Source organism: Tauraco erythrolophus, chromosome 6 (genome assembly GCF_009769465.1).
Source record: "Tauraco erythrolophus isolate bTauEry1 chromosome 6, bTauEry1.pri, whole genome shotgun sequence".
Lineage (NCBI taxonomy): Eukaryota > Metazoa > Chordata > Aves > Musophagiformes > Musophagidae > Tauraco > Tauraco erythrolophus.
This window is the reverse complement of record NC_141470.1, coordinates 12,714,597-12,730,343: the sequence shown is the minus strand read 5'-3', so window position 1 is coordinate 12,730,343 and position 15,747 is coordinate 12,714,597. Positions and strand designations below refer to the sequence as shown.

Genomic DNA, 15,747 nt, shown 5'->3' with positions numbered 1-15,747 from the left:
ACATCGAAAGGGCAGATTAATGATCAAATAACAATTTTATAAATAATACCTAATGGAAAGTATAAAAGTGAGTTTCTAGACATCAGATCAGACTTGTACTCCACAGATTACCTTCAATGATGGTATTTCAATTCAAATAATTTTGGAGTGATTTTCTTCCTTTATACTTCAGCAGTTTAAGTTTGCTTTTACCACATGTTCTCTGAGATAACTTTCTTAACTAGTTTGACCAATGGGAAACTAAATTTGGTCTTATTATCTTGCCTGATTCTGGATTCAGAACAATGCGTTATTTTAATGGAATTTACCTCCATTTCAGGTGCAATATCTAATTAATTGCGATAGTCATGTACTAGCATACTGAATGCTTATTCTGGGGCACAGTAGCTTAAGTCTTCTTCAATCATGCACATTGGTTAAAAATCTGTCACGAGTAGCACACAATTGTGTAAGTGTTTCACAGCAGCAACCCATCATACACTATGGTTGAGAAGACGGTATCACCACCCTCCTGTGGCCCCTAGGCTGTGGCATTCCCCCTCTTGTATGACTTGAAAAAAAGTGAGAAAACCTGAGACAGAAACATAGAAGGAAGCTCCCACCAGATAGAAGGCAAGTCAATTACTTATTCCCAGGCTTACTGAGGCCTCCATGGGTATGCAATATATATATTTGGGCGCCATGGGTGACAGGGAGCATAGTCAGCTACAGAACACACCAAGAATATGAACTCTGAAAATAGCAGAAACAAAACTAGTATTAGCCCAGATGCCAATTATGTGAGGAGAACAATTTGCACTCTGTCTTCCACCCTAAAGGATGGGCTCTGGGTCTTTGTACAGATACAGGCCATCTTTGATCATCCTTCAAACCTATATGTCTTTTGTCTCACAAACTAGGTATACAACGGACCCAAAAGCAATTGGAATTTCCCACCCAGGTTTCATCTGTTGTGCAGGAAAAGATGTAAAGGGTTTTACTAATAAAAAGAAACCACAGATATTCCATAGAAAAAAATAATACTAGATAACTAAGTGCATGCTAGTGTAAAAGATAACCCTCATTGCCAGTGTGTACTACCTGCCTCAAAAACTCATTATTGCTCTGAACAAATCACAGAAAATCTCTCATGAAGAAATGAGAGTAGAAGTAGAAAAACAACTGAACTATCCTCCAGCATCCATCTTTATACAAGTATATTGCACCAAAAAGAATGTATCTGAAAGCAAAAGACTACAGAAACAAATCTATGCAGTACATTCAATTTATCTCCAGGACTCGTTGTCTGATCCTAAAACAAGCCAAGCTTTACACAGAAACTACATATGCCCTGGTATATAAATAAAGCACAAAGGCCATTCCTTAGCACTGAAGACAAGTCCTCCAAAGCATGGTGGCTCCATCAAACCTGCTCTCTAGGAATCACCCCTGGCACATGTTATCACTGAACCGCACAGGAATTCACTGAGAGTGCCCGATGGCATAGACCAACGGCCACACTTAGGACCACACTAACACTGATCAGCAAACAAATGGCAGCACCCCAAGAATACTCCCTGACAGTGTACACTAATGTAGAATAGACAGGGTGCCAAAAGCGTTCAGCTGCTTCTATAAAATTTCAAATTTTATTTATCAGAACACACAAAAATTTATAGAACTGGTGTTTATTTGGTGATTAAATGACAGTACATCATCGGAAAGCTTTTATTTCAAAAGGCTTCCCTTCTTCTAATATAATCTAAATTTGATAAGACATGACAACTAGACCAGAAATTTCCAAGTTTCTCTGAACTCTGCCTAATGATCCTCTTAGCTAGGTAGCCTGAGAAGGAATCAGTGATGGAGACATTGCTCACTTCATTTAAGGTTGTATCTTATTAGCTGCTCAAGATAACACTGAAAAATGCCAGGCCCTTGCTAGAGCATCATAAGCAAAGACTTTTACCTAATGTGAACAATGTAGCATGGCTGTGTGAAAACTACTCCATACTGTCTTCCATTAGGAAATGCAAGTCAATCCTCTGCACAGTAGGATATACAAATGATTATCGGGAAACGGCTTTAACAACAAATCATCAGCCATACCCTCTTATACCTCCATACTTTGATCTCCACAAGAACAAGCCAAATACTTTGGCTTTTCTGATCTCCAGTAGTGTTTTTTACAAACTACTGTGAATATTTGTTATGTAAAACGTATCAAAATGCCACTCTGATAGTTGACAGGACTTTTCTCATTAACATTAACAGCACAGGATTTTGTTCTTAATCAATGAAACCTTGTGTTCCTCCTCGCAAATATGTCTGCTTTCATGGCAGCATTATCCCTAGTTAATGATTGCCTCACATTTTCCACTTAAATACTCAAGTTTCAAGCTGTCAAATTTCAGTTCAGGCTTAAGTTTTCCATGCTGGTATCTGCATCAAGTTGATTACAAGTTTCAGCAAAGCTAAAGCATCTAGTTCTAAACGACAAAATTTTGGTGGGATGCATCATCATGCTCATCAGAAAAAAATAAATCTGTAATTACTTTGTGAAAGCACAGAGCCTCTCAACTTTAGGTTTGGAAAAGGTCCTTATACTACAAATGAAGAGGACGATTTTTTACAATCTTAGTGAACATCTTTATGGACTTAAAAGTTTAGGGGAAGAGGTAGGTTCATCATAACATGCTTGGTGAAAGTTAATATAAAGTTTTGGGCTATAGTAGTTCCGATCTGGAAGGAACTTCTCTTTCATCCACTTGCTTTGGGATTGCATGTGCACCAGCCCCTCCTACCAAGATCAGTTGTGAAGACACTTTCAACTGCTGCTGCAGAAGATCAAAAGAGTTAGCTCTTCCAGAATGCAGGAGGCACAAGAGACTCACCAGGAACAGGAAGGGATGAGAAGCTTCATTCTGCCCCAACCACTAACGTGGTGCAAAAAAACCCACCATTGTGCAAGAAACATGATCTGCTTACAGAATTAAATATTCACAACAGCATTACAATAAATATTGTAACCTTTAATGTGTTTGTTAATCTGTGCCACCTTAGATAACTCTGCAACCCAAATTTTTTAATAACAGTTTTGGGGTTTTTTTTTGTGGGTTTTTGGTGGGGTTTTTTTTTTTGGTGTGTGGTGTTTTGTTTTGTTTTTTTTTTTGAGCCAGATGCTTCCAGTCTGCCCCGTAGAAACTTTCCAACTTTATTGTCACTGAAAGGACAGATGGTGACACCATCTTAGTCAGACCGAGCAAGTGACCTACTGTGGCCATACAGACTAAATCATACACAGGACTAGCTTCCTTGTACCTTGCTAACAGTCTTAGGAAAAAAATGGGCACAGCTGGACACTCTTCCTCCGACACTGCACAGCTCAGCATCACAAGTCAAATTTGCATTACCACATTTATGTGAGAGAAGGGAGTGGAACTGGAAGTAGGAATTCCTCAATATGGCCTGTATCTTAGAGACTGTCACATAAACACACACTGTGACGGGTCTACCGTTGGGTGACAGGACACTGGGCATGCCATCACCTTCTGCCTTTTTTCATATGTAATAAGTATTATTGAACGTTCCTGCTGTGATCTGTTCAGCTAAAAAAAACACCACCACAAAAAACAATAAAACAAGAAACAACTCACTTATCTTCTGCACTTCTATTACAAGCTTTTCTACTTTTTCTGGGAAGCACACCATGCTCTGCAATAGTACACAAAACATCGACAACACTTCGCTGTACCACTACAGCTCATGCAGCGGTTTCCTCTCCACTGAACTTAAGACTTTTGTCTAACACAACACAGGATCAGAAGAATACAAGAGCAAAAGAAATGCAGTACGTGACTGTCCTGCAGAAGGTAACACTTGCAGAGGCAGAGCACGACTGTGGTCCCCAGCCCCTAACCAGTGGGACTGCTGCTCCACCTGCTGGACATCCAAAAATCTCACCCAGGGCGATGGCCTGTGTGCAATCTGCAGCACTCCTAAGAGCTTGACTGTTTTAATTTAAGTCAGACAGATTTTTAATACGATCTTTAATAAGAGCAGAAACAAGTCAGTACTGAAGGCTTTTGAACATGCAACCTGTGGTAAAACGTAGAATCAGACACGGAAAAGCACATGGTGTCTGCAGTTTAGTGTCATGCCCCTGATAGCTCTTGCTGTGAAAGAACACTTAACCAACTTGTTCCCAACATTCAAAACCACATCTATCCACCCATCCATCCATCCCACAGGCCTGGCAGCCACGCTGTTGCAGTCCTCCTTCCCCTGCAAATACAGCACTAAACTCTAAGCTAGATGTTCATCCCAAAACTCAAGAATTTCATCTAGAGCTGTTCCATTGCCCTCAACACTTCAGGAAATCCATTGTAAACAACGCGATTTTAGGACTGGGATTAGCACTGGCAACGCGACTGTACTGCCAAGAAGCAAAACAGCTGAGAAATAAGTCAGGCTTGTGGCACTGCGCACAAAGACTTAACATCCTCTGCAAACCACAAAGACTCTCAGCCTATTTAGGATTCTGCTGGCTATTCTAGGAAATGGTAGGAAAGCGAGTGACCTCTGCTTTTCAAAGGAAGGTTGAGTTCCTCAATAATAAAATGGTCAAACAGCTTCCTCCGTTCCCATTTCTGACCCCTCTCTGGATTACTCACTTGCAAAAATACCAGAAGTTTGTGTATAACTATTTAACATCAAGTATAATCTCGACCTCATTTCATCTACCTAGACTTTTCTGTTAATCTTGCATATTTGGGGGAGGTAGGGCTTTTTGTTTTTATTTTAGTTCAAGATTCCTCCTTTGCTCACATCTTCTGCATCATGTAGGCTATAACAGACCATGAAGCCTGGGACTGCACAAATCCAGCTTTTTAAAAGGGTGACCTAAGCTACTGTTATTAACTACAATGCCTTAGCACAGAAGCATCTCAATTTTAGGACTGCAAATGGCAGTTTGCTTCTTTATCAGCAGAACTAGCGTTGCTCTGAGGATGTCATCATTCACTAAGCAAGTCCTATCTGTTAGTATTATATCACCTCCCTAAGAGGCACACACTTACAAAATTATAAACACAGCCAAAAGTATATTTTACTTTTGCCTCCTGTATGGGAATGAGCTTTTCCCATATAGATATTTTTAATACTCCTCTTTGCTGAGCTTCAGAAACAAAACAAAAAGACAGTCTAGTACTCTTCGCTCATCCTAACGAAAGTTCTGTTACTGACTTGACAATGTATGACTTGATGGTGGTTTAGAAATACCCCAGTCTAAGCTGAACTACAAGAGACATATAGGTACATAACAAACTGCTTTTCTTCAGGATATTTGAACAGCTTTTCCTGAAAAAAGTGTCCATATACTGAAGTAATTAATAGTTGTTTTCATGCATTTTGTTACTTTTGTACTGGTATGACTGTATACCAATATTCGGAGTCAGAAGCAGTAGAGATAAAAGTCTGCAGGACTGAGCAGAGAACAGTAACAATTATTTTGTTATTAGATATCACTGTTGCCCCTTTTCCTATCACACAAGAAGACGACAGACTTTCAAAAGAAAAGCTGCAAACCTAACTTTTCCCGAGTAAAATCCCTATTATTTGTAACTTTTAACATGGGAAATGTAGTATTTAGTGCATGCAGGAAACAGAAGGGTTTTTACGTAACATCACTGTTTCAGATTTCTTATTTTGTATACTTCTTCCACTTTCGTAATTCATACCAATCTTCAACTCTTTGTATTTGGCAGAATCTCCACAGACATAAGTATCAGAAAGCAGTGGGGAGGAAAAAAAGAAAAAAAATAAGTCCATTTCTTCATGAAAAGACAAAAGACTTGCCTTTTAGAGAAACTGTAGTCAAAAAAGAGTCAAAACTATAAATGCCTCAGTGAGCCTTCATGATAATTCAGTCATTTTAATGTAACTTGGAAACTACTTCAAGGAGAAATCATGCAAAATGAATTGGAATTTCTAAAAAAGCAACAGGACGTAAAAGTGACGGTATAATAGATCATTATACCTTTCTGAGATCGCATTTTTGGATAGAAAATGTGTAGAGATTTAGTGAAATAAAGCAGGTGGGTGAAATTTCAGAAGTAGTTGGCTTTACTGTGAGACAGCAATTCAGAACAAGGGACTGCCTGTCAGCTCTTGTTATTCAGTGGGGTTCAGAAAGAGCCTAGTGCCACCTATTATGAAAGTACTTTAGGCTGAGCTTTAGCACCACATATCAAAAAAATGGGAGCCAGACAGTTAGATGAGCTGCAAAGCACCATCTGTTCATGTCAATACATAGAATCTAACCCTAACAAATTCATAGTCCGTCTCAAGCACAATTCCCCAGTATTGTCCCTACATTGTCTGCCAAACTCTAACCACATTATGAGTTGCAGTACAACTTACACAAGCCAGCCCAAAGATCCTTTACAACCCCATTCACTGTCACCAACATGTAGCATGATGGCCTCAGTCACAGAAAGGCAGCTGGGCCTTGTTGTGTACTGAGAAAAACCAAACATTGACGCCCTTACAGTAGCATAACAACTGAGCGTAACTCCTTATCTATCAATCGTGTCAAAACATTAGTCTGAAACAAGCAGAGCTGCAACACAGCATTAAGATGAACGTACTAGCATGACGGTTTAAGACAGTTGCTATTAAGTCATTTGTTGCTCAGCATCATTAATGCTTTCCAGTATTTTCCAGGAGATGTTTTCAAAAGCCATGTAAGTGACTGGTCTGTCTTTCTCAGTCTTCTGGCAGTGGAGGAAAGATGCAGCTGGAACCTCTCTACTGAGCTGATTACAATCCAAGAACAACTCTCTTGTCTACACTTCCCGTTCTCACTGTGTAGTGTAGTGCACAAGGTACACAAACTTTTGCAGTGGAAACTCCGGGAAGGTGCATCAATGCCCTTTTCCAGAGCTATCCACTGGCACATACCATGCTTAAAAGTAGGTTACTGACAAATCCAGCAGTGTGTTCGGAGTGTCCTGTACCACCCTCTCAATTCTAACTAAATACAGTGTTTGTGGGGGTGTATTCCATGAATTTGTGGTATTGTTCTAAGAAGGAGCTTCTAAAAGCATCCAGAGAGCCAGTCCAGAGCAGGCTGCCAGAAGATGGGACTTGTTCAGTGGTGATTCTGAATGGGATATATAGGTATGGATGCACAAACAAAAGGGCAGGTGCATGTATGCAAACAGAGAGAAGAACATTTATTTAAATTTTAGAAAGCTCTCAGCATGAATTATACAAACATGGAACCCTAACTTTGACTGCCTTGTTGACAGATTTTATTTTTTTCTTAGTCTGAGAGTCATAGACTACGTTGAAGCATATCTACAAAAGATGTTAGTTTAATTCAACATTGTAATGAATCATGCCAGTCTAATACATTTTAGACTAGTATTAAATATAATCCTTAAACATCAATACTTCCAGCAACTATTCACACTCGACAAATTAAAATTAGCCAGGCATATCAGCCTTCCTACTCAAACACAGACCTTTACTACACCTTACCAGCTTTAAAAGCATAGAAAGATGCAGATATTTGCCATAGCAATTGCTCACTTCTCTCTTCACTGACATATACGAGCAAGAAATGACATTAAAAAAAACCCCAAACACCCAAAACTTCATTAATGCAAACTGCATAAGGACTAATTTAGAAAAAATGTGTTTCTATACATAATTGTATTTGTCAACCTTGTTACAGTTCAGTATCTAAAATTTATTCACTGAAAGCACAACTCTGCGCTATACAAAGAGTACTGGAAATGGTTAAAAATAGGTTCTTTCTTTTATGTACTTCCGTTGCATAAGCCAAAACCCCCACAATTTATACACGAAATTCAAATAAACACTTCATTACACAAACTGTATCTATGCAAGTTGGAATTAACATTTTTAGTGTTTCTACTCTCTGTTCTACATTTAACCAGAATTTGGCAACTCAAACCACTCTTCCACAGTGTAGTTAGAGATCTTTCTTTCCATCTGCTTACACAGAACTGCTGCTACTCATCAAGTATACACATTCGAGAAAGCCCTTTTATCTTCAAAAATTATTGTATCCCAAATTAAAAAAAATATATTTACAGATCATTAAAAATAGTGAAAAGAACGTCAATTTTAATAACTTGATTCACCACTGGTATAATGGTATTTACTATCACATTGGCTTACACATCTTATTTATTTTATTACAAGAAACAAGCAGCACCTTAGCAATAGCTATTTCTAAATACTGAAGAACAATTCTTACTGCCTGCTTCCTCAACATTGTAGCAAAAGGCTTCTTGCAGCACAGCAGCCAAGACTGTGATTTTCTTACCTGGAGTCCAACGTTATCTGCCTGTCCTCCTTTAACTAACTGGGAGATGAAGAGGCCACAGCTAAATTCCACTCCACCTCTCACACTTATTCCAAGTCCTTCAGGATGCAAACGATCCAATCTCACCTCTTTCAGCTTCCTACAAAAATGGAAGACACCTGACTGGCAATAATGTTTCACATGAAAGTTACACATTATTTTTCTCTTACAACATCTTGGCATGGAAAAAAACTAAGTTGACTGAAGCTCGGATGGATGAGTGTTAGGTAAAGCAATCAAGTATTTTTCATAAGAAAAGACGTGCAACCATTGAAGCTGTCTGCTTCTAGAAGGTTGGAGCTATAATACTTTTTCTATCATTGAACGCAGAAAAAATGAAAAAAGATTGTTTCAACTGGAAAGCATTGTTTTTCACTCCCTTACCCCGCTTTTGCTACATTAAACTGCTTGGCAAACAGTTTAAGATAGCTCAAAACTGTACTTCTAGCAAATATGGCAAAAGTAAAACAATTGTGTCCAGCTCTATACAGGTGACCAATATTTTATTTGGAATTTATCTGAAAACTCACTCAGTATTTCCTGCTTGCATTTAAGCCAGCTGTGTAGTTCTGCACTCTCTTACCGTGATCTTTTGGGTGTAAGCTGATCATATTCCACCTGGTGTTTTAACGGGATAAGCGGGCGGATAGCATCAAATAGAGGCAATCTGCTTGGTTCATTAATCACGAGTTTTAGGTCCCCCACAAGCACTGGGAGATTCATAGATCTACGAAAACACAGTGAGAAAACAAGCACAGGTAATCAACACACCAACACGAAGTATCATTTAATAACTTGCTGTACATGTGGCTTCAACATTTACACATCCCTTCAACCTGCTAAAAAATTTATTTATGCAGAAATTGGTTTAACCAAAGCCAAGTAGCCTCTGAGAAAGCAAGTCTTTCGTAAGCAAAGAGGAATAACAACTGCCTACTTCAAAATAACCAAAATCTCCTATGTATTGCCTCTCTCTTTTAAGGTCACACACGTTATTTTCACAGATAACATTTCATTCTCGGAGTCCCCAAAAGAGTTATGCAACCATTTGGAAATAACTTTCCAGATCAGATATACCTGCCTACTAGATTCCTGTTTCCTAACTAGTTAGGAATCCTTCTACATGAATCGAGGCTACATGCTCCTTCCTCTCCTGAACTCAGGAGACTGACAAACTGTTTTGATCCAGGAAAACAAACAAACAAACAAAAAAAAACCCCACATTACTCAGTAGCTAGAGCAAAGACTTCGCTTAAGTTTTGAATTTTTTTTCAAATCAAAATTGAAGGGCTATCAACCAATAAACAATATCTACAGAAGTTAAACTGCTGTGAACATCTGTTTTATGAGAGTTATGCAAAGTAGTCTCCTTGATATTGTCAGCACTGAGATAGTAGTAGGTCTAGAAAATGTACTTCCTTGCCCAGATGCAAGAGTGGAGAAATAGCTCCCTAAGGTTTGATGCAGCTATTCCTACACAACATCCAGTTAAACTTAGTCTATATTATTTGCTGTTCCTTCTCTTATAATTCACATTTCCTGGCATACAGTATTTCTGAGGCATACACAATGAAGATACAGATCAGGAACGCGTATTACTTGGGATTAGAGGTAAATATTTTTGGAAACAATTGTCAGTGAAAAAGACATTAAATGTTAACTTCAACAGCAATTGCACATATTTTTGCCCTGGAATACTACATAACATATTCCAAAAAGTGATACATCATCAACATATGCTCGCAGAGATATTGGAAATTTTGCTCAAGTCATTGCAATTCTGGAAATTCAAGAGAAATTACTATATGCATTGTTAATTTTGTAACTGCAAGAAGATTTTAAATAATTAAGAGCTACTGAATCAATCGGCTTTCCAAACAACAGGCTTTATGAATGGAGAAGCAATTAGCCAGACCTGAGTGAAACTGAATCAGACATGCAGCTGAATACCCCCATAACTACAGCTCTGCGCAAACATCAGACAGAAACGTCTATGTTTCATTCAGCTGAGATGCTGTCACTTAAGATATGAACGGAAACAATGTCTATCAGAGCCACTTGTCTATGATGAGTGGAAAATACATTCTCATCTTCTTTGAAAAAACAATGGATCAGAGGCTGATCTCATTTGCAATGATACAGGTCCTAAGCAACTGTGGTTTAAATCAGATCAGCAAGAGACTGGTAATAGGCCTATCACCTTACCATTTTTTTCCCCTATTATGTCATAATAAGCCACAGTTGTTAAACATGCCAAACAGATTCCCAGACTAAACTTTTTCAGCTCTCAAATAAAAAAAGTTGCAAATAAGTTTTTATCTGAATAGGTAGCAAAAATCTTTGAAAAGCAAACTCAATGAAAATCCCTGTTGCAAATATATAAGCATTATTTGGAAATATTAATGAATTTGATTACTGCTCTCTTTCTGTTTCCTCAGAACAGTTTTATCATCCAGGTGCTCTTTTTCCCCCCAATACGAATCCGCCAAATTTTTCTGCAAAACTACCAAGTCAGAAAAACAAAGTAACTTCAAACATGATTACAGACAGGCACCTTTCTTTCCTGCAGGCTACACTGTAAAAGTGTAAGACTTCATTAAACAGGAGAAAAAACTATTACTTCAACCATTTTTCTAGTAGCATATAGGAAGACCACTTAAAATCTTAAATCTAGCATTTAACTCTTTACATTTAAAAACACTAGTAAAATTCTACACAAACGTATGTAAAGCTAGATCTTACTGGTGGTACATCCGCAGCACATCATAAAGGTAATCCTTCTCTGCTTCATTGTCAATTAGTAGATTAACCTGAAAAACGAAGCACAAAATTGTAAATCTCTGGCAAAATAGCTGCAAGTGTTAAACACACAAGGCTTTCACATAATCTTAAGCCACAGAGCAGAGACGTCAGCAGGGAAAGACTTTTTAAAAGATAAACACATTTCTGCAACACGGTATTACCTCACAATGTGAAAACTTATAACAAGACTCTCTAAAATTAGTATTACAACAATTGGACAAGGTGGTAAATACTGATATGTTCTGTATGGTAGAATTCCCCTCAGCAGTAATTCTATTACAATAATATCGCATCTGCCTTACCTGATAATCACTGTACTGTTGAATAAATGTTTTCAGAAATCTTTTTGGCCACTCATTAATATAGCACATGCTGTCACAGATGAAACCACCACACTGAGATGATTATAACCTATGTTCTGTTGTCCAAACCACTGATTTCAGGATCCCACTTAAAAAATCTGCTACACTTCTGTTCCTCTTTGCTCCAGCTCTTAACTGATAGAGCTTGCTTGCTATTCTTTCCTCCCCCACTAATAGTACCTTTACTTAAGCCGGTGTCACATTACTATGCCTGCTCTTGGATAATTACAGTAAAATAAAGCAAAAAACTCAACCCAGTAATTCTCATATGAGGAGTCCAATTTATATCCAGTGACATCGAGACCCTCGTTGATCTTACTTGCCGTGAGAGGTCCCATTGCATTAGTCCACATTTGGATAAGCTTAATGTTTAAGAAGACAATTTACATCTGACCTAAAGGCTAATATTACTGCAATGTGAAGTCTGAGGACCAATTTGCATACCTAAAGAAAGGCTCTTTCTTTCTAGGTTTGCATTATATTCCAAACTTAATGCATGATTCACATTCCCTGTGTGCCTTTAGGCTTTCTAAAGCCAGCAAGATTCCACATACAGGTGGTTTTCTATTACCTGTATCCTCTGGAAAAGGACACTCAAAACACCTAAAGGTCACAAAGCTACATGCAGGACAAGGCTGTTTGACAGTAATACCAGTCAATAAACCAATTTATTCACAGCGAATTTCAAAACACAGAAGTCGTCTGCCTTGAAGGAAACAAAAGGGTTGCAGTCAAAACTGCCTGGCTCACCAATACTTTACACAGACTCAAGGCAAGGTGATACATGTAAAACTAAGCCAAACACACATTTTTCTCCTTCCCCATCAGGAAAAATACAACATATAAGTCAGCTTCAGTTCTGGTATACAGAATCAATCCCTAGTGCTAGCTAAGGTACTGTATGAGCAGTGTCTCATGAAAAATAGTAAACGTTTGAGCACGTCAACCCTACAGAGCAATGAACAAAACCATCATCACATTTTCTCCTGATTGAGAAAGTGACCAGTAACAACACCACACTTTTCTCCTGATACACTAGCTGACAGGCATATCTTCCACTCCCTCTCAGGAACTGGAGGGCCGCATCTAAATTCTGCTATTTCTTCTCACAAAACACTCAGTCTTACTGTTTGATTCCTGCACTTCTCACCCTGCACCAGCAACTTCCTTGTCCACTGACAAAAACAAACACTCAAGTGACTTCTTATATATTCAGAATGCTACAGCTGGGTTAATCTTCCTGGGCCATCTCTCTAATCAGGTCATTCTTCTCCTGCAGCCTTCTATTCCACCAATTATTATCTCTTCATTGTAGCCACCTGCACCTCTTACCATTTTCCTAATTCATTAACTCCTTGGGACAGAGTGTTACTGTAGACTTACACTTTACCTAGGCTCATGAACAGCTTCTAAGAGCTGACTCTTAATTTCATAAATTCTAAAAGATCAGGCCTCTACATGTTAAGAAAAAAAAAAAAATCAGTGGTGACATGGGTAACTTGTATCAGAGAAGTATTTTAGTATCTCTGTGGAGATATTGCATAGATGATTTCACAGCTTTTAAACCAAGAATATTAAAAAAAAATCCCATCTAGACAAAGTCCTGGGCAAACTGCTCTAGGAGGCCCTGCTTGAGCACAAGGGTCGGAGCAGACGATCTCCAGAGGTTGCTTCCAGCCTTAACCTTTCTGTAATTATTTAAAGGTATCTTCATAGCAGTTGTATAACTTACAAGCCTAGAACACAAATAAAAAGTTGCTTATGTGCTATTTCTCACTATATGAATTGCACTGTTTTTCATAGTAATTAATAAAGAATCATCAACCACACCTACCTACAAAAGAAAAGTAAAATCTGGCAACAAGCCCACATAAATCTATTCAGTAGAATAGAAGTTGTAGGGGGAGAAAAGCACTTTCAGTGTGGAAAAAGTTCAGATTACAGTAAAGCACTACTGTAGCACTAGCCCGATCTCTCAGCTTTCAAAAAATAATATAAAGTTCTATTTAAGCTACACGGCCTTTGAAAAACTGTTGAAGGAAATGGAAGAACTGGCCAATACGTTTGCATATATTATACATTTTGCATTGCTGTTGGGTTGATAGGGAGCGCTGATTAAAAGTACTACGAAAAAAAACGTGAAATTTGCAAATAATTGACAAAACTCAGATCTTCTGACTGAGCATTTTCACTATTTTGACACCGAAAAATAAGTATCCAAGACATTAAAATTGCCGCAGAAGCCACTAGCAGCAGGACAATACAAAATAATTTAGAGAAAAGACCTGTTCTAGTATTCTCTAACTCAAAGTTTTCTCTCAGACACGCATCCTACTTAGTTGCACCAACAAATGCCAACAATAAGTCTTACGTTCTCAGGGGTGGGACTAGAATGATTTATGAGTTATAGCAGCAATGAAAGGGAGGTTTAAAGTCCGAGATGGTAACCATCTGCCTAAGAACCAGAGTCTTTATAGATATGTTGCACAACCCACTGTCGAGTTATACAGTAATAGGTAGCAAGGCAGAAATAACTTGCTAGATGGCTATAGTCATCACTACGGAGTAGCCAGGTCTACTGAAAACTTTAGCCTGAGAGAGCACTAAATGGCTACTCAAAAACATCTCTTAAACGCATAGACCATTTTCCCCCTCCTTTCCTTAAGCAGAGCTTTTCGAGCTTGCTTTGCTCACACAATTTTGAACTCTGGTGAGCACTTATTCAACCGGGTAAATGACAAAGTGACGTGCCAGGCAGACGGAGTCGCTCCATGCATCAAGTGCATTTGCACATGACTGCACACGCACAATGGCACCCGTGAAGGTTAAGGTGGAACGGAACTCCGCCGGGCACCAGCTGGCAGCGCGCAGGGCTGCGAATAGGAGCTGCCTGGGCCTGGACTTCAGCGCCTGCACTTTAGCCTTCCCTGAACTGGACGGAGCACAACATTTTTTTACGCTTTATTAAAATAAAATAAACTGTATCAGGCCCTGGAAAAGCTCATGCATTGGGGGACGTTCTTCCTCTTCTCTCCCTCTCTTTTCTAGGGCTTTAAGTTTTCCAATCCCCTCTCGCAGGAGGCTGCCATCCGCTCCTCCGCGCCGTTGGCGCGGCAGCGCCGAGCTCCCCGAGCTTCTCCCTTCCCCGCCGCCCACTCCGGCACACAGGCAGCGCTCACCGGCGGGCAGAGCCGGCAGCACGCCCAGGCTTTCCCGGTGCCAGGAGCCGTGCCCTAGCCCCGCGCTTCGCCTCCCGCCGGGCCGCGGGGGAGCACCTCTGCCCACCGCCTGCGCTCGCCCGGTGCCCGCGGGCCGGGCGCCCCGCTCGCGTACCTTGTGCCGGAACTCACGGGCGACACGGCGCTCCATGGTGCGCGGCTGCGGGAGGTGCGCGGGGCGCGGGAGGTGCGCGGGGCGGCTGCGCCGGCGAGGCCGCGCCCCGGGGCGGTGGGCGGCGCGCCCGTCGCTTTTCGGCCTCGCCGCTCCTCCACCTCGCCGCTTCGGTGCCACGAGCCGGCGGGCAGCGATAACCTCCCTGCGGCTCCAGGTTGTGGCTGGTTAGGGCCACAGCAGAAGAGAAGGAAAAAGTAAGAGAGGAGCCCCCCTCTCCCGGTGCGTTACCCGGCCTCGCACCCACCGCCTTTTCCCGGGCCGAGTTTTACAACCCGGGCTTCTCCTACAGCGCGGAGCTCGCAGCCGGATTTCTCTGTTCTGTCTGTTGGTATCTACGTCTCTAGTCCTGCTGTTTAAGGAAAGTACGAAGATGTGGAATTTAAAGCATGCTAACACCTAGAGAGGGAAAAAAAAAAAAAAGTAATTTGCTTCAACAAATTGCTGTACTGCGAATAATCTCAATTTTTAATTTTTAGGTAAGAAGGCTGAATCTGACATATCACTAAGTCTGATTTCCAGCAGCTTTTCCTACTAACAGAATATTGTCGCTTACAAAGATAGCCTCTGGCACGCCTGCTGTGAATAACCGCATAAGGATCAAGTTCAGAGTACCTGAAAAGAAGCCTATTTCAGACTAATCTCTTTCAGGTAATTTTGTCTTGGGCTGGTTCTTCTCACACTTTCCCTAATGTAGCACACAATAATAAAGTCTTCTGCAATCAAGGCTGGAAGCAAGTGAGTGGAGACCTGCTAGTCTATGTCCCGTAGTCTCCCTGCAGGGTCAGCTTTACCCACATAACTCCAGAGAGAACGGGG

General features: G+C 40.2%; 1 protein-coding gene across 2 annotated transcripts in view; it reads right to left on the bottom strand.

Moving 5' to 3' along the window:
• USH1C (USH1 protein network component harmonin) overlaps positions 1-14,907 on the bottom strand; it is a 52,275-nt gene extending 37,368 nt beyond the window's left edge. The window contains exons 1-4 of one of the 2 annotated variants that reach the window (XM_086612878.1): positions 14,872-14,907; positions 11,117-11,184; positions 8,958-9,101; positions 8,336-8,474 (exon numbers count right to left, since the gene is read on the bottom strand). In XM_086612878.1, the coding sequence (XP_086469004.1) occupies positions 8,336-8,474; positions 8,958-9,101; positions 11,117-11,184; positions 14,872-14,907 (387 nt within the window). Of the gene's footprint in view, positions 1-8,335; positions 8,475-8,957; positions 9,102-11,116; positions 11,185-11,478; positions 11,548-14,871 lie in introns of those variants that run through there. The other variant, XM_086612877.1, reaches the window with a different exon arrangement.
• Between the last annotated feature and the right edge of the window lie 840 nt (positions 14,908-15,747).